The following is a 26475-nucleotide window of genomic DNA, read 5'->3' as shown; positions in this document are numbered from 1 at the left end:
GGGTTGATTTTTTTTGGGAAAGCACCAGAAGAAGGGCAGACGGTTTGCATCAGGGTGGATAAAAATCAAATGATTTTTTTTTAAAAAAATCCAAAAAATCAGATTTTTTAAAATTTAAATCGGATTTTTTTTTATTTAAATCGGATTTTTTTTTTTTATTTAAATCGAATTTATTTTAATAAAAAAATTTCGGGGTAAAAATCTTATCGTGAGATAGTTTTCTATTTTAAGATACATAAATAATTTAGTTTATTCAGCCTGAAATGGAGCTTAGTTATGTAGCAGGAGGCTGTATGTTCTGCAACGCTGGGAGCTTTCTATTGAAGCTTCCGGATAGTTTTCAAGGGCAGCCCCATGTAAAGAGCATTGCAGTAGTCAAGACTGGGAGGGGGGTAAGGATTTCATTGTGAACTGTGAGCAGGGATTTCAACAGCGACTCTCTGACCCTCGGCTGCCACCCAGCCCCACCCTGGCCAAGCAAGGGCAACCACCAACCATTGATTGATTTTCTGGTTTTTATTTAACAACATATAGAAATGAAACTTCTCTTAAGACCCCCCCTCCTTTTTTTAATGTAACACCAAGAAGGGTGGGCCATAAATAATCCTAGGGGCAAAAACACAGGTGCCCCCACTCGTGTGGGGCAGACCAGGCGCTCCCACTTCGCTTTGCCCGCATAAATAATATGTAGAAAAAAAATAACGAACCCCCCCCCCCCCCAAAAATCTATGCGATTGACATTTGGGGCTGAAAAAAATGAGCCAGTCCTCGACTTACGACCACAATTGGGACCAGAATTTTCAATGGCTAAGGAAGTTGGTTGTTAATGTGCCTAATTTTATGACTGTTTCGCCATGGTTGTTGAGTGAATCGTTGCACTTAGTAACATGGTTGTTAAGTGAATCTGACTTCCCCACTGACTTTGCTCATCAGAAGGTCGCAAAAATGTGACCCCCGGGACACTGCAAGCGTCATAAATACGAGTAAGTTGCCAATTTTGATCACTTGACCAGAGGGATGCTGCAACAGTCATAAGTGTGAAAAATGGTCATAAATGGCTTTTTTTTTCAATCCCGTTATAACTTTGAACGGTCACTAAATGAATTGTTGTAAGTCGAGGACTAGTATTGCTTTCTTTCTCTCTCTCACACACATACACACATGCACTCAGCAGCAGCATCCTCAGCACAGCTGAGTTCAGACACTCCACAATTCCAGAACTGTTTAGTAGCGGATGGCACACCACCAGGAAATCCCAAGGGTTGGGTGTGGCTAACTTGAGAAGACAAGGAAATTTCTCCCTCCCAAAAAAATAAATAAATAAAAATGCAGCGGGGACCAACTTCTGTAGGGTTGCCCAGAAAAACGACACAAACGAGTCCATACGGTCATCAGCTCCACGGGGACGGAGGCGCCACATTTCCACGACGTCCCGGGCCGTAATAATAAAGAGTCTTTTTTTTTTTCCCTTTCTCGTCCTACCCGGCCTGGCTGGTGTTGTCGCAGAGCTGCCTCTGAGCCGTGCAAAAGGAAAACGGAAGGAAAGGGGCTCCCCCAGGCGAGCATCTTTGGTCCTTTGAAGTATTTTTGCAAGCCAGAGCTGCCCCCCTCCACACACACACACACAGCAGAGTCCGACCCAGACGGGGGTCCAAGGAGCAGGGAGAAAAGCCGGCCGGCCGTCACTTTCGCCAATGCCCAATACATGCGCAGCAGCCGGGAAGGCGCTTCGGACACACAGCGTCCACAGCAGTTGCGTTGCTCCTATCTTCTCGGCCGCACGGGGCAGTCAAATGACAACCTGCGAGGGGAGGGAGGGAGGGAGAAGAGGGGGAATTAAATTGCCATCATCCGGATTGTAAGCGAGGGGGGTTTATTCTTTACAAGAGATATATAAAGAGCCTTGGTAGTACAGTGGTCTAAAGCACCCTGTTATTAAGACCAGCTGCCTGCAATTACTGCAGGTTCGAATCTCTCCAAGGCTCAAGGTCGACTCAGCCTTCCATCCTTTCTAAGGTAGGTGAAATGAGGACCCGGATTGTGGGGGCAATAAGCTGATTTTGTATAAATATACAAAAGTATGAAGGCTATTGCTTAGCGCATTGTAAGCCGCCCTGAGTCTCCGGAGAAGGGCGGCATATAAATCAAATTAAATATATATATATCAATAGAAAGCAAACCCCGTTCCTTTCTAGCACTGAGTATGTTACCTGGCTGGGTTATGAAACGTCTGAAAGAAAACAACTAAGAACAGAGAGCCCTAAGGATCCCATCCTCCTCCTCCTCCTCTTCTTTTTTTTTGCACTAGTGATGTTACCTAGTTGGGTCATGAAACGTCTTCAATAAACCCACCAAGCTCACAGAGCATCAAGGACCCCGTAATTCAATCCTGAGCTACAAATTATATTATATTATATTATATTATATTATATTATATTATATTATATTATATTATATTATATTATATTATATTATTATATTATATTATATTATATTATATTATATTATATTATATTATATTATATTATATTATATTATATTATATTATACTATACTATACTATACTATACTATATTATTATATTATATTATATTATATTTATTATTATATTTATTTATTAATTTATCTATCTATCTATCTATCTATCTATCTATCTATCTATCTATCTATCTATCTATCTATTTATTTATTTATTTATTTATTTATTTATTTATTTATTTATTGGTTCTATTTATATGCCACCCTTCTCCAGAGACTCAGGGCGGCTTACAATGCTTTTAAGCAATAGCCTTCATACTTTTTTGTATATTTATACAAAGTCATTTTATTGCCCCCACAATCCGGGTCCTCATTTTACCTACCTCGGAAGGATGGAAGGCTGAGTCAACCTTGAGCCTGGTGAGATTTGAACTCGCAGTAATTGCAGGCAGCTGGTGCTAGTTAACAGCGCTTTAGTCTGCTGCGCCATCAAGGCACCAATTTTATTGATATTTTCTCAGTCCTGAAACTCCTGGCTGGCACGTTGGAAAGACAATCTAAGACCGTCTTGCTTTCTGACTACGGGCAGGGCTCTCGGGGGTCTTTCACCCTTTCCTTGAGAGATTCCCTTGGACGAGACACCCCCCCCCCCCCCCGTATCCCCGACTTACCTCTTGCTGGCCCTCTGCCACCGAGGGCCGTTTCAGCCTTCCTCCGTTGCTGACCAGCGCTTTTTGCTCTGGGGCGAGGGAGGCGTAAGGGGGCTCGCTGGGCTCGGCCTCCCCCACCCCTTCAGAGACGGTTTTCAGTTCCGTGGGGTTGGATCTCTGCTCGGGGATACGGGCCACGCGGAACCTGGGAGAGAAAAAGCAAACGCACCGTTTGCAACCTGGGCAGTGGGAGAAGGAACGCGGGTGCCATCCAGGCTGAAGGGAATCCTGCCATTTTAGCACATTTGCAGGTAGTCCTCAATTTACAACAATTCATTTAGTGGCTGTTGTAAAGTTACAACAGGCACTGAAAAAAGCCAATTTATAACCCGTTTTCACACTTATGACTGTTGCAGCATCCTCAAAAATCGTCGCGGGATCAAAATTTGGGTGCTCGGCAACCAGCTTGTACAGGTAGTCCTTGACTTACAACAGCTCATTTAGTGAAACTTCAAACTTACAACGGCATTGAAAAAAAGCGACTTGCGACCATTTTTCACACTTACGACCACTGTAGCATCCCTATGGTCACGTAATCCAAAATTTGGGCACTTGGCAACTGTCTCATATTTATGACCGGGGTCACGCCATCACTTTTTGCGACCTTCTGACAAGCAACATCAACGGGGGAGCCAGATTCACTTAACAACCGTGTTGACTAACCTAACAATCGCAGCGATCCACTTAACAACTGAGGGCAAGAAAGGTCGTAAAATGGGGCAATATTCACTTAGCAACTGTCTCACTTAGCAACAGAAAATTTGGGCTCAATTATGGTCGTTAGCCGAGGTCTACCTGTATCCTATTTCTCTCGTTCCTCCTCCTAGGCAAGATATACAGAGTTTTATTTATTATTACATGTATTTATATGCCGACATTCTCCCGAAGGACTCAGGGCGGCAAACACAAGTTAAGAAACAAGTACAATAAAATCCTATTTTAATCCAAATAATTAATTAATAGCAAATAATAAAACCCAGAATCAGAGTCAGCCTGATTAGTTTTACCTCTTAAGGACTAGAAACTTGGGTTTTTTAAATCAATCAATCAATCAATAAAATAAAATAAAATAAAATATAAAACAAAATAAAATAAAATAATAATAAAATAAAATAAATAAATAAATAAATAAAATAAATAAATAAAATAAAATAAAATAAAATAAAATAAAATAAAATAAAATAAAATAAAATAATAAATAAATGGCAAGAAGAGGCTGAATCCTACCCTACAGAGCTTTACCTCTTAAGGACTAGAAACTTGTTTTTTTTTTTAAAAAAAAATGAATGAATGAATGAATGAATGAATGGCAAGAAGAGGCTGAATCCTACCCTACAGAGCTTTACCTCTTAAGGACTAGAAACTTGGTTTTTTTAAAAAAAAAATGAATGAATGAATGAATGAATGAATGAATGAATGAATGGCAAGAAGAGGTTGAATCCTACCCTACCCTGGCCTGGCAAGTCATTCAAAGGTGCACCTTGGACCTTACCTGCCCACGGAGAGGATGGTGATCTCTCCCGGCCGGGGAGGTTTCGGGGCATGGCTGCCGGGCAGCACACTTGTGGACACGGCTTCGGTGGCACGCATCATGTCTGGCCACTTCTTCTGGCTGCAGCGGGTGCAGGAGGGGCCGGAGCGCATGGCCAGGCCCTGGACGGTGTGGAGATGATGCCGATGAGGGCAAATGTGTGGGATTTGGGGCAGGAGGTGCAACCTGGATGGGGCAGAAGCGACGATCAGTTGGGGTGAGAGAGAAAAGGGGCGGTTTGGCTCGCTCTCAGCAGGGGCTGGTGGGTTGGATTTCAAAGCCCATCGTCCTTAATCCCTGGGCTCAGGAGGATGGGATACATTGCTCAGGGAAGGTGACTGAGGATTCGGATTTCCCGAGGTAGGAAAATAGGGGATTCCAATCCCTGTTTGATGACTGGACTACAACCGTTCTTTTACTGAACATTCAGAGTTGCAATGACACTGAGAAAAGTGACTCATGACTGTTTTTCAAATGGGGGAACCCCTAGGACTACCGCCTCCCGTCCAGCCTCACAGGGTTGTTGTTCTGAGCAAAATTCTGGGTGGGTGAAAAACACCATAGGGGCTACCAAACATCCTTGAATGAGCAGTATATAGATCTATCTATTATCTACCTACCTACCTACCTACCTCTCTCCCATCTATCTATCTATCCATCTATCTATCTCTATCATCTACCTATCTGTCTGTCTGTCTGTCTGTCTCTCTCTCTCTCTCTCATCTACCTATCTACCTACCTATCTGTCTATCTGTCTGTCTATATCTATCTATCTATCTATCTATCTATCTATCTATCTATCATCTATCTATCTCTATCATCTACCTATCTACCTATCTGTCTATCTATCTGTTTGTCTGTCTGTCTCTGTCTCTGTCTCTCTCTATCATCTATCTCTATCATCTACCTACCTACCTATCTGTCTGTCTGTCTCTCTCTCTATCATCTACCTATCTACCTATCTGTCTGCCTGTCTCTCTCTCTCTCTATCATCTACCTATCTACCTATCTGACTATCTATCTTTGTCTGTCTGTCTGTCTGTCTCTCTATCTATCATCTATCTATCTATCTATCTATCTATCTATCTATCTATCTATCTATCTATCATCTATCTATCTCTATCATCTACCTACCTATCTGTCTGTCTGTCTGTTTGTCTGTCTCCCTCTCTCTATCATGTACCTATCTACCTTTGTCTATCTGTTTATCTATCTGTTTATCTCTGTCTGTCTGTCTATCTATCTTCTATCTATCTATCTATCTATCTATCTATCTATCTATCTATCTATCTATCCATCATCTATCTATCCATCCATCCATCCATTCTATCTATCTATCCATCCATCCATTCTATCCATCCATCCATTCTATCTATCATCTCTCTCTCTCAACTATCTACCTATCCGTCTATCTGTCTGTCTGTCTCTGTCTGTCTACCTACCTACCTACTTACCTATAATCTATCTATTTATCTATCATCTCTTTATATATCTATCTCTACCTACCTACCTACCTACCTATTATCTATCTATCATTTACCTATCTACCTACCTACCACTCTATCTATCATCTCTCTCTCTCATCTCTCTCTCTCTCTCAGGGCTGAAAGGCTAGAAAAAAAGGAGGTTGGTGCCCCCGATAGAAGTAAAGTGGGTGACCTACTTGTTCACGGGCTTGTAAATTGGCTGTGTGAGCTGCTTGCTGTGGTATTCCTTCAGCATCTCCTCCAGGACAGCTGCGTTTTCTGTGGGCAAGAAATTTTGGGGAAATAAAGTTTTTAACAAAGGTACCAAGGAAAGCAAGATTTCTCCATTGCATCGCAAAGCAAACCCCCCCCCCTGATTTCTGGATGGGGGCTTAAACCATCCAGTGCTGCAGTGGGACATGAATTGCAAATTTGGACACGGACACAAAGGCATACACATATATTCTGGAAGACAGCAATGACAAACAAAATCCATGATGCACCTAGAAAACTGTCCCAATCAGAAGCTATCTTTATTTTATTTTTCCTTGTTTTTTTTCCAAATTCCCTGCTTGAATGTTAACATATGCAGGTAGCCCTCGACTTATGACAACACCTGAGCCCTAAATTTCCGTTGCCAAGCAAAGCAGTTTGAAGCGAATTGTGCTCCATTTTACATTTTTTTTAATGGTATTTTTATTGTTAAAGAATAACAGAAAAAAAAACAATACAAAAATCAATAGTAAAGAAAGAAAAATTTTTCCCCCCAACGTGCTATACAAATGGAAAGGAAGTTTTAGGAAATTATAGTCTTCAATTCTTCCAGAAATCTCTTTGAGATTGGTGCCGATTCATCCAATCTCCCAAGTGCAAAGTCCACAAATGGTTGCCAAGTGTTCCAAAAAACATTCTCTTTGTATATACCACTTCTAATTTTAATATCACAAGTCAATTTATCATTTAATGCAAATTTCCATGTTTCATTATACCATTCTTCTAATTTTAAGTCAACATTTAATTTCCAATATCTAGCAATTATAATTCTCCCCATTATAACCAAAATCCTCACCAATTCTCTTTCTCCAGTTGTTAATGTTGTTTCATTCAATATTAATAATAATATGGTTTCCGATTTCAATTTGACCCTCTTCTTAATCATTTCAAATATTTCATTTTCTATCCTAGACCAAAAAAGTTCAACCCCATTACATTTACACCACATATGAGCATATGTCCCAAGTTCCACTTTACATCTCCAACACATTTTATCCACTTTATTATCCATTTGAAAAAGTCTTACATTTTACATTTTTTGCCAGTTGTATTTTTTGTTAAGCGAACCGCTGCAGTTGTTGTTAAATGAACCATGCGGTTGTTAAGTGAATCTTAGTACCTCCATTGCGGTTGTTTGTCGGACGTCAGCTGGGAAGGTCACAAAAGGGGGAATCACGTGACCCCAGGACGGTGCAGCCGTCCTAAATACATGCCAGCTGCCAATTGTCCGAATTTTGAATCACTCGAAGGGGCTTCGGTCACATGGGCTGCAGCTTCCATCTATGCTTTCTTCACATACAGGTAGTCCTCGACTTTATAACGGTTCATTGAGTGACCGTTCAAAGTTACAACACCACTGCAAAAAGTCATTTATGACCATTTTTCACCCTTATGACTGTTGCAGCATCTCCACGGACACATGATTGAAAATTGAGACGTTTGGCAACTGACTCACATTTGCGACAGTTTCAGCGTCCCCGGGATCATGGGATCCCCTTTTGGGATCTTCTGACAAGCCGAGTCAACGGGGAAAGCCAGATTCACTTAACAACCGGGTTACTCATTTAACAACGGTAAAGTGATTCGCTTAACAACGGTGGGAAGATCGGTTGCAAAACGGGGAATTTTTTCAGTTAAGAAAGGCGGCTGGAAAAGTTGTAAAATGGCGCCATCCTCACTTAAGAACTCTCTCATTTATCAATGGAAATTGCGGGCTCAGTGATGGTCATAAGTTGAGGACTACCTGCACACACACAATGCTTGTGATGCAGAAACAGAAAGGGCCAATGATTCGGCACCCGGTCAAAGGCTACAAATAAGGCAGAGCATTGGTGTCTGATGTGGGTCTGGGGTCCCCTTAATCCAGGGGTCTCCAACCTTGGCTGCTTTAAGACTGGTGGACTTCAACTCCCAGAGTTCCTCAGACTGAGGTGGACTTCAACTCCCAGAGTTCCTCAGGCCAAGGTTGGAGACCCCTGGATTAATCCTTGGTCTCAAAGGTATTTATTTATCTTTATTATTCCTCGAAACAAATGCAATGAACCGTCCTTCCCACAGAGTGATTGACACCCGTGCAAAATTGACAGGACTCACAAACGCGCCCCAGGTCTGTGAAAAGGGCACGGAAGCCTTTCTCTGAAAGGGACCCCACCTTTTTTCTCCGTGATCAGCCGCACCAGGACCCCGATGGTATCCTCGTTGACGTCTTCGATCTTATGGCCCGAACTGTTCCCTAAAAATGAAGTTCAGACAGTTAATGAGTTTTTGAAAAGCATTTTGGTCTAGTTTAGACATGAAAGCCAACAGGGTAACGCTGGGCAAATCACCAGGAGATAGTGAGTTCTAGTTCCATGAAAGCCAATTGGGTGACTTTGGGCCAATCATCAGGAGACGGTGAGTTCTAGTTCAGCCTTACGTATGAAAGCCAACTGGGTGACTTTGGACCAATCATTGGGAGACTGTGAATTCTAGTTCTGCCTTAGGCATGAAAGTTGACTAGGTGCCTTTGGGTTAAACACCAGGAGACAGTGAGTTCTAGTCTCACCTTAGGCATGAAAGCCAGCTAGGTGACTTTGGGCCAATCATCAGGAGACTGTGAGTTCTAGTTCTGCCTTAAGCCTGAAAGCCGGCTGGGTGACTTTGGGCCAATCATCAGGAGACTGGGAGTTCTAGTTCTGCCTTAGGCATGAAAGCCAACTGGGTGACTTTGGGCCAATCATCAGGAGACGGTGGGTTCTAGTTCTGCCTTAGGCATGAAAGCCAACTGGGTGACTTTGGGCCAATCATCAGGAGACTGGGAGTTCTAGTTCTGCCTTAGGCATGAAAGCCAACTGGGTGATTTTGGGCCAATCATCAGGAGACTGGGAGTTCTAGTTCTGCCTTAGGCATGAAAGCCAACTGGGTGATTTTGGGCCAATCATCAGGAGACTGGGAGTTCTAGTTCTGTCTTAAGCATGAAAGTTGACTAGGCGACTTTGGGCCAATTACTAGGAGACAGAGAGTTCTAGTCCCGCTTTAGGCACAAAAGTTGGTTGAATGACTTTGGGCCAATCACCAGGAGAGAGTGACTTCTAGTTCCACCTTACGCATGACAGCCACCTGGGTGACTCTGGGACAATCACCAGGTGATAGTGAGTTCTAGTCCTGCCTTAGACACAAAGGCCATTTTGGGGGGTGCTGTTCTAACTTCGAACAGTCACTAAACAAATGATCGTGTCAAGGACTATTGATATTGCATTTCAGAGACAGGAGATGGCGCTATTGTTGCACCCATTTCTTTTCTGGCGCCAATAGGCTCCAGATGTTGGACATCTGGGTTGAAGTCAGCCAGGGAAAGCTAAGCTAGAGATGCGCCTGCAATTCCATAGGGCCAGTTTTGGCTCTAGGAAGCCTCTGGCCTATTCATGTCTGAATCCTCAAAGATACCCAACTGGCATTCAAAACTCAAAACTAATTTTGCTGAGTGGCAATTAACCAAAGCAGTCAGTTTTTGCTGCTGGCATGTTACAGCAGGACAGGGAAAATAAATGTGAATTTTTAAATTCGGGTGAGATTGCAACTTGAATCAAAGGATTTCTGCAATTTATGCCTATCATGGCATTCAGCAGGGAGAACAACGCAGTTCTACATCCAGGTAGGAAAAATAAAACTCTCACGTCTACGGCACAAGGCAGGAATGCCTAACTTTGGCAACTTTAGGACCTGTGGACTTCAACTCCCAGAATCCCCCCAGCCAGCTATGGATCTATCTCTGATAATTAGGCATTGTCTATTCCAGGGCTCTCCAAACAGGCCTGGTGGCTCAGCAGACTAAAAGCATTATGATTAACACCAGCTGTCTGCAATTACTGCAAGTTCGAATCTCACCAGGCTCAAGGTTGACTCAGCCTTCCATCCTTTCTAAGGTAGGTAAAATGAGGACCCAGATTGTGGGGGCAATAAGCTGACTTTGTATAAAATATACAAAAGTATGAAGGCTATTGCTTAACGCACTGTAAGCCGCCCTGAGTCTCCGGAGAAGGGCGGCATATAAATCAATTTAAAAAAAAAATGTGGTCACTTTAACAATTCCCAGAATTCCTCAGCCAGCATGGCTAAGGAATTTTGGGAGATGAAGTCCACAATGCTTAAAATTGTTAAACTTGGCTGGCTGAGGAATTCTGGGAGTTGAAGTCCACAAGTCATAAAGTGGCCACAGTTGGACATTCCTGGTAGAAAGAGTTCCCTTCCATCCCTGGGACTCTATGGTCCTAGGCAGTGGTCGGTTGCTACCTGTAGTAGTGGCAGCAGGAGGCTCCGCCCACGCGCCCGGACGTCATCAAATACGATCTGCGCATGCTCACAAGTTGACCTTGAGCCAATGATGAGATGCCACTGCTCAAAAGCATGTGCAGAGTGCCAAAGGACGGCGAGAGACCTCCCCAGCATTGCCAGGACTGCCAAAAACACTTCACACAAGCGGTATCCGCCCCCCCACCCCCCTCACCGGTTCTGTCCAATTTGGTGGCCTCCTCATCCGTCTCCTTCTGGGCCGTGCAGTGGTACCCCTTTTTCATCAGCAGGTTGCAGAAAAGGATGCCAAGCAAGCCCATAATGCAGAAGACGGGGACGATGGCCAGCACCGCGTACTGCGTGGCGCTCTCGTCCGATTTGCCATCCCGGGTGCCGTTCAGCACCGACTTCTCGCCATGTCTTGGGTGGGCTTCGGCGTTTCGGGTCAGGCGAGATGGCCGTTTTCTGGAGACTTCTAGAAAAAGGTTGGGAGAAGAAGAGTGGGAGAGGTCAGCCAGAAGGCCTCCTTGTTGATGGGTTTTTGGGTGCAGAGAATACAGTCCTCGACTTATAACCATTCGTTTAGTGACCGTTGTAAGCCGAGGGCTACCTGTATAGGTAGTCCTCGGTGTACGACCACAACTGAGCCCAAAGTGTCTGTTGCTAAGTGAGACGCTTGTTACGTGAGCTTTGTCCCATTTTACGGCCTTCCTGGCCACCGTTGTTAAGTGAATCACTGCAGCTGATAAGTTAGCAACCCGGTTGTTAAGTGAATCCGGATTCCCCGTTGACTTTGCTGGTCAGAAAGTTGCAAAACGGGACACGGCAACGGTCGTTAAGTATGAACCAGTTGCCAAGCTTCTGAATTTCCGATCGTGTGACCACGGGGATGCGGCAAAGGTCGTAAGTGTGAAAAACGGTCCTACAGTAAGTCCCTTTTTTCAGTGCCGTTGTCTTGCCGCTAAACGAAGTGTTGTAAGTCGAGGACTGCCTGTAGGGAAAGCTTCTGGAAACGTCTCAGCTTCCTGTAATATCTTCCATAACGAAAATGAGTGAAGACAATTGCAACATCTGGAAACGGCTGGAAGGCCAAGAAGAGCCAATGCCAGGTAGGACAATTTGGGTCGAGGACTTTTCCTAGTCCCAAAGTGGGAGGGAGGGGCCGTGGCCCATTAGCCAGGGCGAACAGCTAGGGATGTGTCAGCCGAGGCGCGTCAACCAAGGTGAATGCGCAGAGGCGGAATCCTGGAGGAGAAGCAGGTGTGGCCAAGGGTAGGAGCCGAAAAGTCCCATTCCGGGACAATTCCATGCTCTCCCTGCCTCAACATGCTCCCACCGAGTGCGGGAACGTTTCTCCTTCCCTGAAATTCCCATTTCTCTCTTCGAAAGCTTCCTGCTGAGGCTTCCGGCACGTCACCTCTCACCTAAAAGGTTGGGACTCCACCCTCCTTCAGTGGCACGAATGCTTTTTGGAAAAGGTGTGTGCCCCGTTATGTAAACCGGAGAACTTTTTCCCATCTCTGAGAAACTGATTAAAAGTAAAGGTTCCTCTTGCACGCATGTGCTAGTCGTTCCCGACTCTAGGGGGCGCTGCTCATCTCCCTTTCAAAGCCGAAGAGCCAGCGCTGTCCGAAGACGTCTCCGTGGTCATGTGGCCGGCATGACTCAACGCCAAAGGCGCACGGAACGCTGTTCCCTTCCCACCAAAGGTGGTCCCTGTTTTTCTACTTGCATTTTTTACCTGCTTTCGAACTGCTAGGTTGGGATAAGTCACGGGAGCTCACCCCGTTACGCAGCACACTAGGGATTCGAACCGCTGAACTGCCGACCTTTCTGATCGACAAGCTCAGCGTCTTAGCCACTGAGCCCTTGAGAAACTGATTAGAAAGGATTAAGATTGGATTCGGTGATAGGGGAAAAAATAATAATGAAATCCAGGTGATTAAGTTTCACGAATGGCGGATGAGAGAGAAGGAAAGGTTAAAATCAATCTGAATACAGGTAGTCCAGTTCATTTAGTGACCGTTCGAAGTTACAACGGCGTTGAAAAGAGTGACTTATGGCCGTTTTTCACACTTACAACCGATGCGGCAACATCCATGGTCACGTGATGAAAATCCAGCTGCTTGGCAACTGACTCACATTTATGACCATTGCAGGGGTCACATGATTCCCTTTTGCGACCTTCTGACAAGTCAGTGGAGAAGCCAGATTTGCTTAACAACCGTGTGACTAATTTAACGGCTGCAGTGATTTACTTAACAACTGGCAAGAAAGGTCGTAAAATGGAACAAAACTCACTTAACAACTGTTTTGCTTAGCAAGGGAAATTTGGAGCTCAATTGTGGTCATAACTCGAGGACCAGCTGTGCTTGAAAGGGCTAATTCTCTGAATGGAGTGGCAGCCCCCTCCCCTGCCTTGCCCTCACCTTGGCATCCGGGGGCCCCTCTGGGGGCAGACAGGCAAGGGAGGCAGCTACTGCTCGGGTCCGTCTCCCCGTCTGGACTGTAGTACCTGCAAGAAGCAGAAGGAGGAGAGGTAAGGAAAACCTGGGGCTAGAAAAAGAAATGGGAGAACGTCAAGACGTCCGTCAGATGGATGTTTCGATGACCGCCTCAGCTGAGAAAGGGGCAGGGAGCTCTTCCCTCTTGCATTCTGGGGAAAAGGGGCCCTAAATGGCAGACTAAGGTCATTGATAAATCTGGGTCTGTCTGTCTGTTTCTCTTTATCTATCATCTATCTATCTATCTATCTATCTATCTATCTATCTATCTATCTATCTATCTATCTATCTATTTCTATTATCTATCATCTCTATCTATCTATCTATCTATCTATCTATCTATCCATCCATCCATCCATCCCTTTCTAACTAACTCGCTCTATTATCTATCTCTATCCATCTATCTATCTATCTATCGATCGATCTATATCTATCTATTATCTATCATCTATCTCTATCTATCTATCTATATATTTATCCATCCATCCATCCATCCCTTTCTAACTAACTCGCTCTATTATCTATCTATCTATATCTATATCTATATCTATATCTATATCTATCTATCTATCTATCTATCTATCTATCTATCTATCTATTATCTATCATCTATCTCTATCTATCTATCTATCTATCTATCCATCCATCCATCCCTTTCTAACTAACTAGCTCTATTTTCTCTATATCTATCTATCTATCTATCTATCTATCTATCTATCTATCTATCTATCTATCTCTATCTATTATCTATCTACCATCTATATCTATCTATCTATCTATCCATCATCCATCCATCCCTTTCTAACTAACTCGCTCTATTATCTATCTATCTATATCTATATCTATATCTATATCTATATCTATATCTATATCTATATCTATATCTATATCTATCTATCTATCTATCTATCTATCTATCTATCTATCTCTATCTATTATCTATCTACCATCTATATCTATCTATCTATCTATCTATCCATCATCCATCCATCCCTTTCTAACTAACTCGCTCTATTATCTATCTATCTATATCTATATCTATATCTATATATCTATATCTATATCTATATCTATATCTATATCTATATCTATATCTATATCTATATCTATATCTATATCTATCTATCTATCTATCTATCTCTATCTATTATCTATCATCTATCTCTATCTATCTATCTATCTATCCATCCATCCATCCCTTTCTAACTAACTAGCTCTATTTTCTCTATATCTATCTATCTATCTATCTATCTATCTATCTATCTATCTATCTATCTCTATCTATTATCTATCTACCATCTATATCTATCTATCTATCTATCATCCATCCATCCCTTTCTAACTAGCTGTTATCTATCTATCAATCTCTATCATCTATCTATCTCTAACATCTATCTATCTATCTATCTATCTATCTATCTATCTATCTATCTATCTATCTATCTATCTATCTATTTATCTATATCTATCTATCTATCTCTCTATCATCCCCCCCCCCTCTCTCTGTCATAAAATTGGGTGGGACCTCTTTTAACAATGGCCTCGCTTCCTGTCCCTATTTATAGTGCAGGTGACTACCTGCACTATAAATGATCTCTTTCTGGGGAGTGAGCTTAGGTGTAAGGGCAGATTAAATAAAATTACGCTTAGCTCTAATTGCAGAGGGTGCCTCATTCAGGGTCAGGTGAGTCGTGCACCTGGATCCAGTTCAGGAAACAAAATCACACGGGGGAGTTTTGATTTGTCAGCCCGATTTGGCTCTGGAGTCAGCAGTGGAGATTATGACTAAGGTCGTATCTCATTTCTCTTCTCCTAGTTTGGCCTACACAGGCCCAGCTGAGTTCAGCCAAGTTTTGAGGTGACTCACGCAAAGTATCGGAACCTTTTGCACCGTGGAGTTCCTAAAATGATGCTGCAGTTCTCACATGTCTGTTCCACGTGACACGGACACACTGCCACTGTTAACCAGGTTTCTGGCTGGAAATTGGGGTTTACTTCCGGTCCCCAGCAAAAAAACGCCCACTGCAGACAATAGATTCACTTAACGACCGCCACCAAAATGGTCATCAAATTGGGGACGGTCATAGGGGGATCCACTTAACATCCAGCATGACTTAATGACCATAATTCTGAGCTCAATTGTGGTCATAAATTGAGGATTACCTGTATAAAAACCACCTCAAGTGTTTCACCAACTGTCACGTTTTCAGCAAAAGCTGAAAAAAAACACAACCTCCCTTCCACGTGGCATTGCCAAAAATTGCCACCACTGCCGAAGATACAGATAGTCCTCGACTTATGACCATAACGGAACCTGAAATTTCATCTGCTGAGTAAGACGGTTGTTAAGTGAGTTTTGCTCCATTTAACAACCTTTCAGGATATACAGTTCGTTTAGTGACCATTTGAAGTTGCAACAGTACTGAAAAAAAAGTGACTTATGTTTTTCACACTTACGACCACAGTGGCATCCCCATGGTCGTATGGTCAAAATACAGAAGCTTCGCAACTGACTCATATTTATGACCCCAGGATGGTCATGTGATCACCTTTTGCGACCTTCTGACTAGCAAAGTCAGTTAAGGGAAAGCAGATTCACTTAAAATCAGTGTTACTCATTTAACAACTGCAGTGATTCACTTAACAACTGTGGCAAGAAAGGTCATAAAATGAGGGGGGGGAAATCACTTAACCGTCTCGCTTATCAACATAAAGTTGGGGCTCAATTGTAGTCATAAACTGAGGACTATCTGTATTGGTAGTTTATGACCATAATCGTAGCCAGGAATTAAGTGAATCACTCCGATTGTTAAGATACCAACACCGTTGTTAAGTGAATCTGGCTTCCCCCATGGAGGATGCTTGTCAGAAGGTCACAGAAGGGGATCACGTGACCCCAGGACACTTGCGACCGTCATAAATACAAGTCCGTGGCCAAGCATCCGAATTTTGATCACGTCACCATGGGGATGCCGCAACGATTGTAAAAGTGTGGAAAAACGGTCGTAAATCATCTAACTTTGAACGGTCCCTAAACGAAGCGTTGAAAGTCGAGGATTATCTGTAATGACAGCTCACCCAGAGCTATGCTGGCTGGGGAATTCTGGGAGTTGAAGTCCACGCATCTGCAAGCTGCCAGAATTGAAGTCATTTTTTTTTTCAGTGTCGTCGTACGTTCGGTCACTAAACAAACGGTCGTAAATCAAGGACCACCTGTAATCTTCCCGTTGGCCAGCAGGAAGCAGATTTCTGACTTTTGCGGCTGCAAGAATGTGAGGAATCTGGTCGTAGCCCCCCCGGAGTGACTTGGTGAGTGGGTGGCCACAAAGATCAAAGAAAAATCAGAATTAACTGGCTTGCACAGACCGGCATGAGGTTGTCTCACCGGAACTGGCGGCCAACCCCCAGTTCCATCTGCAGTGGGTTGCTAAAAAAAAAAATAATAATTCAAAAGCACACGTGTGTGCACTCATGATGCATGAGAAACCGTGGATCCTGATACACTCAGCACACCAAAAAGGAGTTCCCTCAGGCCAAAGACGGGGCACGCCCAGGTGATTAAAAAGGTCGGGGCAGAGCCCAAATCTCTGCAGAATTTTAATCTCCAGCTCGACGAGAGTTTTCTGTTCCAGGTTGCATACAGGTAGTCCTCGACTTACGACAGCTCATTTAGTGACCTAAGTCACAACGGCGCTGAGAAATGGGACCTATGGCCGTTTTTCACACTTATGACCCTTGCAGTTTCCCCGTGGTCCTATGATTTACATTTGAATGCTTGGCAACTGGCATGTACTTACGACGGTTGCAGTGTCCCGGGGTTGTGTGATCCCTTCAGACAAGCAAAGTCAAGGGGGAAGCCAGATTCACTCAACAACGTGGCGAGAAAAGTCGTAAACGGGGCAAAATTCACGTAACCACATTTTCTCATTCAGCAACTTAAGTTCTGGGCTCAACTGTGGTCGTACGTTGAGGACTACCTATAAACTCTATACCAGTGATGGCCAACCTTTTTGCCGTCACGTGCCAAAAGCGGGGGTCGCGTGGGGGGGATCGCGGGTGCGGGTGCCCACATCCATAATTCAATGCGCCCCGCCCTCCTGCGCATGTGCATGTGACCCCCCCCACACTCCCCCCTGCTTTTGGCATGCGATGGCACAGTGGGCCCGGTAGGCCTGCTTTTTGCCCTCCCAGGCTCCTAGAGACTTTCTAAGAGCCTGGGGAGGGCAAAAACAGCCTTCCCCAACTCCTCGGAGGCCCTCTGGAGGCAGGAAACAGCCAGTTTCCCCACTTCCGGTGGGACCAGAAGGCCTGAAAATCAGTTGGCCAGCGTGCGCAATATGGCTCCATGTGCCACATGTGGCACGCGCGCCATAGGTTCACCATCATGGCTCTATACTATCAATCTCTATTCAGGGAGTCTTCATTTCAGTCGTAAGTTGTGACAGTCCTAAATTGGGCTAGTTACTAACTTAACAACTGCGGTGTTTCACTTAACAACGGTGGGAAGAAGGATCGTAAAATGGGATAATATTCATTTAACAATTGTCCGGCTTAGCAACGGAAGTTTTGGGCTCAACGGAGGTCATAAGTAGAGGACTATCTCTATTTTGCACCTGCACGCACCCTTTCTCCAAAGCCAACTCCGAACAGTTAAATAAAATCTGAAAATATTATAGGGCGGTTCTTAATGAAATTATCCTCAATGGCATGGCTATCTTTATATCGCTCTGTTTTTCATTCTATATTTTGTAACTCGAGAAAACCTTCGATTTTTTAAATTTGCTTTGATTTGCCCCCCAAAATCCATTAGAAAACGTATGCCTTTTACAGTTCTCGTAAAACGGAACACGAAATCTGAAATAATTGCCACTATTTTTGCCATTCCCTTCTTCAGCCAGGGATCATGAGATTCGGTTTTTCAATTTTCCACACAACCCTGTGACTTTTTCAAGTATTTGGAGCTGAATAGGATGCTGGACATCATCACCTTCCTGTCCTTCTGTGGCCTGGAATAGCCCTATAGGTGATCCTCAACTTACGACAATTTGTTTAGTGACCATCTGTGAACTTACAACAGCACTGAAAACAAATGACTTTTTTTGGGGGAAAAATGATCATTTTTCACACTTATGACCGTTGCAGCATTTCCCATGTTCACGTGAATCAAAATTTCGAATCTTGGCTACCAACTCTTATTTATGACAGTTGAAGCATCCCAGGGTTATATGTTCTCCTTTTGCGACCTTCTGGCAAGCAAAGTCAATGGGGAAGCCAGATTCGCTTAATGACGGTGTTCCGAACTTAATAACGGCAGCGATTCACTTAACAACTGTGGCAAGAAAGGTTGTAAAATGAGGCAAAACTCTCTTAACAAATGTCTGATATAACAACAGAACTTTTGGGCTCAATTGTGGTTGTTAAGTCAAGAAGGATGACTGTACTGAGAAGATAAATCTATGTCAGCATCTCCTTCTGTCCTACTATCGCAGCACCATTGAGAGTGTCCTGACATACGGCATTCTTGCATGGTATGGGAGTAGCTCTGTAGTAGACATAAAAGCTCTACAGAGAATCATTAAAACTGCCCAGAATATCATCGGGCTCCAGCTACCAGCCCTGGACAACATCTTCGCATCTCGCTGTTTGAGGAAGTTGCATAACATTCTCCGAGACTCTTCCCATCCTGCTCACAATCTTTTTGGACTGCTGCCTTCTGGCAGAAGATACAGAACAATTAAAACTCGGACCACACGTCTTCTGAATAGTTTTTATCCCAGAGCTATAATTGCACTCAACGATGAACTAAGTGAGCTGTTGGACAGCATTACTTGGTCTGTTGTGTGGATGTTTGGGTGCTTTAGGGGTGGGGAATTGTGGAGGGTGGGAGTGTGTTTGGAGATTGTTATGTGTGTTGGATCTGGTCTTTGGGTGTTAAGTGAATTTTGTTGTGTGGGTATACTGTGTATACCCGTACAATGACAATAAAGTTATTATTATTACTTGGTAGATTTGAATTTTAGGAAAGAGTTAACCTGTAACTAAGGAGACTTTTTTTTTTTTTTTTTGCAAAAAGTTCCCAAATATCATATGCTTCGTTCTCAGGAAGGACTGGGAAAATCCCTGCCTGAGATTCTCAAAATATGCTCTACACAATGCCTTTAATTTGATTACTGAACTAACCCACTTTTCTGCATTCACACAACACACTAGACTATACATAAAGCCCACAGGATTGATTCAGCCACTAACACACCCCACAAGAGATGATACTTATAATTTAAGAAAGCTCATCCACAACCAAGGTTGATCCCAACCAAGCTCAACCACAGCCAAATTCAACCACGATCAAGCTCAATCCCAACGAAGCTCAACCATAACCAAGCTCAATCACAACCAAGCTCAACCACAACGAAGCTCAACCAAGCTCAACAACAGCCAAATTCAACCACAGCCAAGCTCAATCCCAACGAAGCTCAACCACAATCAAGCTCAACCAAGTTCAACCACAGCCAAGCTCAACCATAACCAAGCTCAACCACAGCCAAGCTCAACCATAACCAAGCTCAATCCCAACCAAGCTCAATCCCAACCAAGCTCAACCACAACGAAGCTCAACCAAGCTCAACAACAGCCAAATTCAACCACAACCAAGCTCAATCCCAACGAAGCTCAACCACAATCAAGCTCAACCAAGTTCAACCACAGCCAAATTCAACCACAACCAAGCTCAACCACAGCCAAACTCAACCACAGCCAAACTCAACCCCAACCAAGCTCAACCACAATCAAACTCAACAACAGCCAAGCTCAACCACAACTAATAAAACTATCAAGATCAATAACAACCAAACTCAGTCCCAACCGAGCCCAGTACACTGTGCACGTCTGCTACAGATAAGACTTGATTTGACATCCTAGCTAGAGCTTTCACTGATATTTGTCTAATTTTTTTCCACAGCCTCCAGATTGAACTCTGGAGCCCATCTAGAGGAGGAATTGCTCTCAACCAGGGATGTCCAACGTTGGCCCTTTTAAGACCTGTGGATTTCAAAAGGGCTGGCTGGGGAACTCTGGGAGTTGAAGTCCACAGGTCCTAAAATGGCCAAGGTTGGACATCCCTGCTCTAAACTGAACAAAACCAAAATTCAGAGACCAGGACATCTGCCCAGTAGTTCCCTTGATGAAGATCTATATCCCTGCCCAGGTGTCCACTGGATCTACACAACCTTCTGCACTTCTGAAAGAGACACTTCCTTGTCTGGGGTTGTTTGGAGACAGGAGAAGACACATCTTGCAAGAGAATCAGAAAGGAAAAGTGCAGGTAAAGGCTTACCCAGGTAAACAGGCGCCACACAAAGTATCTGCAATCGCTGTTCCAACATGGATATGGAGCCTCTTCTTGGCCTCACAAGAAGTGTGCAAGGAGCAGAATTCCAGGCCGGAGGTGGAAGAGAAGAAACCAGCTAAACAGGGTTTGCAGCTCATTCCTAATCCTGAACCGTAACCGCATTTCTATGGGGAAAAGGAAACAAAAGCATGGTTTAAAGGAATGAATAAGGGGAATTTCCCTTATCCTGGGATAAGGAATCCCTCAAACCCATTCAGTAGTTAGGTTTCAGTATTGTGGGGTCCTCTCGGAGATTGGTTGTTTTCTTGCAGACGTTTCCAGACCCAGCTAGGTAACTTCATGAGTGCTAAAAAGGAAGGGGTTTACAGCAGAGAGACGGAGGAGGAGGAGGAAGAGGAGGAGGAGAAGAAGGAGGTGGAGGAAGAGGATTGTTTGATGCTCTCTGGGCTTGGTTGTTTTCTTGCAGACGTTTCCAGACCCAGCTAGGTAATATCATCAGTACTAGGAGGGAAGGGATTTACAGCAGAGAGACAGAGGAGGAGGAGGAGGAGGAGGTGGAGAAGGAGGACTATTTGATGCTCTCTGGGCTTGGTTTTTTTTCTTGCAGACATTTCGAGACCCACTAGGTTACATCATCAGTGCTACAAGGGAACGGGGTTGGCAGAGAGGAAGAGGAGGAGGACGGTGTGGTGTTCTTTGATGCTCTCTGAGATTGGTTGTTTTCTTGTATGCCTCCCTCCTCCCTCTTTCCTTCCTTCCTTCCTTCCTTCCTTCCTTCCTTCCTTCCTTCCTTCCTTCCTTCCTTCCTTCCTCTTCCCTTCCTTCCTTCCTCCTTCCTTCCTCTTCCTTCCTTCCTTCCTTCTGTCTTCCTTCTTTCCTCTTCCTTTCCTTCCTTCTTCCTTCCTTCCTCCCTCCTTCCTTCCTCTTCCCTTCCTTCCTTCCTTCCTTCCTTCTTCCTTCCTTCCTTCCTTCCATCTTCCTTCCTTCCTCTTCCCTTCCTTCCTTCCTTCCATCTTCCTTCCTTCCTCTTCCCTTCCTTCCTTCCTTCCTTCTTCCTTCCTTCCTTCCTTCCTTCCTTCCTTCCTTCCGTCCTTCCTTCCGCTTCCCTTCCCTTCCCTTCCCCTACTCCTTCCTTTGACTATTAAATTAACTCCCAGAATTCTCCAGCCAGCTCTGAATTCTGGGAGCTGAAGCCCACAAATCTTCAAGGGGCCTCAGTTGAGAAACACCGATTTGGCCAAACAGACCCATTTTTTTTCTGAGTTCACATGGACCACTAAATCGTGCTTGTATGGAGAACAGGAGGCTGTGTGAATGGAGATCCTCCGTGGAGACCACGTACTCACCCTGTCGGGCTCTTCTCCGGCTGGACAGGCTTTGCAGAGGACACAGCGACCGTCCCCACCCCGATACTCCTGGTCCCCACAGGCTTCAGCCCACGCTGGGTGGCAACACAAGGCCTGAAAACACCAAAGCGGAGAGGAGACAAAAGCTGGTGAGTCTCTTTCGGCATTTAGCATCGTAAGGTGAGGAGGGATGGAGGAAAGAATAGAATAGAATAGAATAGAATAGAATAGAATAGAATAGAATAGAATAGAATAGAATAGAATAGAATAGAATAGAATAGAATAACAGAGTTGGAAGGGAACTTGGAGGTCATCTAGTCCAACCCTCTGCTTAGGCGGGAAACCCTACACCACTTCAGACAAATGGTTATCCAACCTCTTCTTTAAAAACTTCCAGTGTTGGAGCAGTCACAACTTCTGCAGGCAAGTTGTTCCACTGATTAATTGTTCTCCCTGTCAAGAAACTTCTCCTTAGTTCCAAGGTTGCTTCTCTCCTTGATGAGTTTCCACCCGTTGCTTCTTGTCCTTCCCTCAGGGGCTTTGGAGAAGAGCTTGACTCCCTCTTCTTTGGGGCAGCCCCTCAAATATTGGAAGACTGCTATCCTGTCTCCCCTGGTCCTTCTCTTCATCAAACTAGACATACCCAGTTCCTGCAACCGTTCTTCATATGTTTGAGCCTCCAGTCCCCTAATCCTCTTTGTTGCTCTTCTCTGCACTCTTTCCAGAGTCTCCACATCTTTTGTATATTGTGGGGACCAAAACTGGATGCAGGATTCCAAGTGTGGCCTTACCAAGGCCTTATAAAGTGGTAAAATTATTCTATTTTCTACAGAAACTGCCCAGGGTATTTATTCATTCCGCTCTGTCCAATACACTGAAAATGAAGAGCTTCTTCCTTTTGCTCAAGCAGAACCGAAGGACTTCATACCTCTGAAAACATTACGTTTTAAAGAAAGATGGTGTAAGGTCTCCTGCCTTGGGCAGAGGTGGGGGGGGTTGGGGTGGGATTAGAAGACCTCCGAGGTCTTTTCCACCCTTCTAGGTTTCTGTATTTCCTTGAAACGTGCAAATGGTTGCTGCAAAAGATGCATTTGATCAAATAAGAGCCTTCCTTCCCTGCCTCCCTCCCTCTTTTCTTCTCCTTTCCTCCCTTCTTCCCCACCCTTCCTTCCGTCCCTCTGCCCTCCCTCTTTCTCCTTTCATCCCTCCTTTTCTTCCCCTTTCCTCCCTCTTTCCCCTTTCTTCCCTCCCACCTTCCTTCCTTCCTTCCCTCTTTTTCTTCCCCTTCCCTCCCTTCTTCCTTCCTTCCCTCCCTCTTTTCTTCCCCTTCCCTCCTTCCTTCCCCTTCCTTCCTTCCCTTCCTCCTCCCTCCCTCTTCCTCCTTCCATCCTTCCATCCATCCCTTCCTCTTTTCTTCCCCTTCCCTCCCTCTTTCCCCTTCCTTCCTTCCCTCCCTCCCTCTTTTTTTCCCCTTCCCTCCCTTCTTCCTCTTCCTTCCTTCCCTCCCTCCTCCCTCCCTCTTCCTCCTTCCTTCCCCTTCCCTCCCTTCTTCCCCTTCCCTCCCTCCTTCTCCTTCCTTCCTTCGTTCCTTCCTTCCTTCCCTCCCTCCCTCTTTTCTTCCCTCCCTCCCTTCGCTCCTTCCATCCTCCGTCCCTTTGCATGGGTATTGAATTAACACATTTTCCCAACACATTTTTCCGAGCTTCGACACAAAGCATGAACAAATTAAACCGTAGCACTTCAGATTTGAACAGTCCAAGAAACCTCAAACCGTCCCCCGTCCCCCAACTCCAAGACTTAACACTAGCTAAGTTTAGGGTGTGATGTGAATGGATTGCAACTGAAGTGTTCGACAGTGTTCTCTGAGCACAGCTGGGAGTCTCGCTCCTGGATTTGCCCTCTAGTCATGTCCAGAAAAGAGGCTGGCCAAACTGTGATCTATTTCCAGCATCAAATCCAGGGACAGAGCCCGGCCAGCCTTGTGCAGAGACGACACATCACAGTTGTCCCAAAAGTGCTTTATTCAAACTTTGGATTTTGTTTTTAGAAAATAGAATAGAGTAACAAAGTTGGAAGGGACCTTGGAGGTCTTCTAGTCCAACCCCCTGCCTGGGCAGGAAATCCTACACCACTTCAGACAAAGGGTTATCCAACATCTTCTTAAAAACTTCCAAGGTTGGAGCATTCCCAACTTCTGCAGGCAACTTGTTCCACTTTTTTTCCTTGAAGAGATTTCGCTTCTCACCCGAGAAGCTTCTTCAGTTCTGACTTGAATCCTTCCAGTCATTCTCCACCGTCCAGTCAGAACAGAAGAAGCTTCTTGTGGATGAGAAGCGAAACCTCTTCAAGGAAAAACAAAATCCAGTTGCCTGTTGAGAAAGCACCTTTGGGACTTCTTGTTGATGGTTGCTTGCTACAGCTTCTCAGCCGCAACCCGTCCTTTCCTCGCCTGCAAATCTTTCTGAGCTGAACGTTGGAGAATTGCACTCCCCGATCGATGCCAAACCTCAGCAAGCTAACAAGCCACAAAGGAGCCTCGCTGAGTCCTGCCATCATTTAAATGTGGAAGAATTAACTTTGCCATTCAGCCTTTTCCCTAAATAAACTCCTGGCTGAGGCACGTGGCAGGAAAGGGAGCAAAATTCACCATAATGGCAAGAGTCCTCACCACCAACTTGGGATCATACCTGCGAATAACAGAATCACAGAGTTGTGAGGGACCTTGGAGGTCTTCTAGTCCAACCCCCTGCTTAGGCAGGAAACTCTCCGCCACTTCAGACAAATGGTTATCCAACATCTTCTTAAAAACTTCCAGTGTTGGAGCATTCACAACTTCTGGAGGCAAGTAGTTCCACGGATTAATTGTTCTAACTGTGAGGAAATTTCTCCTTAGTTCTAGGTTGATGCTGGTACAGGTAATCCTCAATTTACAACCATTCGTTTAGTGACTATTCAAGCATTGAAAAAAAAGGACTTTTTTCATGTCATGTTTTTCACACGTCCACACTGGATGAGGAATTTGGGGAGTTAGAAGGCCACAAGTCTCAAAGTGGCCACGTTTGAAGACCTCTGCTCTTGAATTCCACATTTTTAGAAGTTTTTTTTTTTTAACTGAATCATAAGACTGCAAAATTTACTTTGATAAGCTTCCACACTGTAATTTTGGGGTGAGTGTTGACAGAGCTGAAATTCCAAACCTATTTGTGTTTCAGTCTTTCAGGATGGAGGAGCTAACGATTCATATAAGCAAACTCTCCCCGTGGATGATATGCGATCCGCCCAAGTCAGCAGAAACTCTCTGCTGCCTGTGAGTTGTCTAAACATCTTTAGGGCAAATGGGAGGGAGGGAGGGAGGAACTGGAAGAAGGAAGGAAAGAAAGAAAGAAAGAAAGAAAGAAAGAAAGAAAGAAAGAAAGAAAGAAAGAAAGAAAGAAAGAAAGAAAGAAAGAAAAGAAAAGAAAAGAAAGAAAGAAAGAAAAAAGAAAGAAGGAAGGAAGGAAGGAAGGAAGGAAAGAAAGAAAGGTGGGGAAGGAAGGATAAAATAGGGAAGGAGGAATGAATGAAAGAAAGAAAAGGAGAAAATAGGGAGGGAAGAAGGAAGGAAGAAGGAAGGAAAGAAAGAAAAGGAAAAGGAAGGAAATAGGAAGGAAGGAAAGAAAAGGAGAAAATAAGGAGGGAGTGAGGAAAGAAAGAAAGAAAAAAGAAAAGAAAATAGGGAGGAAAGGAGGAAGGAAGCAGGGAGGGAGGAAGGGAAGGCAGAAAGGCAGGTGGGGGGAGGGAGAAAGAAAGGAAGGAAAGGGAGAAAAGAGGGAAGGAAGGAAGAGTGGGGAAGGAAGGACAAAATAGGGAAGGATGAATGAATGAAAGAAAGAAAAAAGAAAAGGAGAAAATAGGGAGAAAAGAAGGAAGGAAAGAAAGAAAAAGAAGAGGAGGAAAATAGGGAGGGAGGAAAGAAAGAAAAAAGAAAAAATAGAAGGGAGGAAGGAAGGAAAGAAAGGAGAAAATAAGGAGGGAGGAAAGAAAGGAAAAAGAAAAGAAAATAGGGAGGGGAGAAAGGAAGGAGGGAGGAAGGAAGGGAGGGAGGAAAGGCAGATAGGCAGGAGGGAGGGAGGGAGAGAGAAAAAAAGGAAGGAAGGAAGGAAGGAAGGAAGGAAGGAAGGAAGGAAGGAAGGAAGGAAGGAAGGAATTTTGAAAGCTGAAATAACAAAGATACTGCTAGCCAGTACCAAAAGCTGAACTAAGTCCACCACCCCACTTAAAGTGGCCCACGTTTGAAAAATCACTGCTGTGGGATAAAGATTAATTCAGCCATTCGCTTCCCAAGAACCCCCAACCCCCCCCCCATACCCTCTTGCAAGGTAGTATCTGACTGTACTTGGTAGTACAGTGGTTTAAAGCACCCTGTTATTAACACAGCTGCCTGCAATTACTGCAGGTTCGAATCTCACCAGGCTCAAGGTTGACTCAGCCTTCCATCCTTTCTAAGGTAGGTGAAATGAGGACCCGGTTTGTGGGGGCAATAAGCTGACTTTGTATAAATATACAAA

The 26475-nt window shown here is 44.3% G+C and overlaps 1 protein-coding gene across 1 annotated transcript in view; it reads right to left on the bottom strand.

Moving 5' to 3' along the window:
* Positions 1–518: 518 nt before the first annotated feature.
* RELT (RELT TNF receptor) overlaps positions 519–26475 on the bottom strand; it is a 56319-nt gene continuing 30362 nt past the window's right edge. Inside the window, exons 3-11 of the mRNA XM_070944105.1 lie at positions 21929–22042; positions 20568–20746; positions 13160–13245; positions 10945–11205; positions 8611–8691; positions 6383–6464; positions 4681–4905; positions 3150–3333; positions 519–1801 (exon numbers count right to left, since the gene is read on the bottom strand). Coding sequence (XP_070800206.1) covers positions 1790–1801; positions 3150–3333; positions 4681–4905; positions 6383–6464; positions 8611–8691; positions 10945–11205; positions 13160–13245; positions 20568–20746; positions 21929–22042 — 1224 coding nt within the window. The 3' untranslated portion in view covers positions 519–1789. The remainder of the gene's footprint in view (positions 1802–3149; positions 3334–4680; positions 4906–6382; positions 6465–8610; positions 8692–10944; positions 11206–13159; positions 13246–20567; positions 20747–21928; positions 22043–26475) is intronic.

The sequence above is a fragment of the Pituophis catenifer genome, unplaced genomic scaffold (assembly GCF_029215685.1).
Source record: "Pituophis catenifer annectens isolate HBS135680 unplaced genomic scaffold, rPitCat1.0.hap2 SCAF_4, whole genome shotgun sequence".
Classification (NCBI taxonomy): Eukaryota; Metazoa; Chordata; class Lepidosauria; order Squamata; family Colubridae; genus Pituophis; species Pituophis catenifer.
Note: the sequence above shows the minus strand (reverse complement) of the source record. Positions and strands in the feature narration are given on the sequence as shown.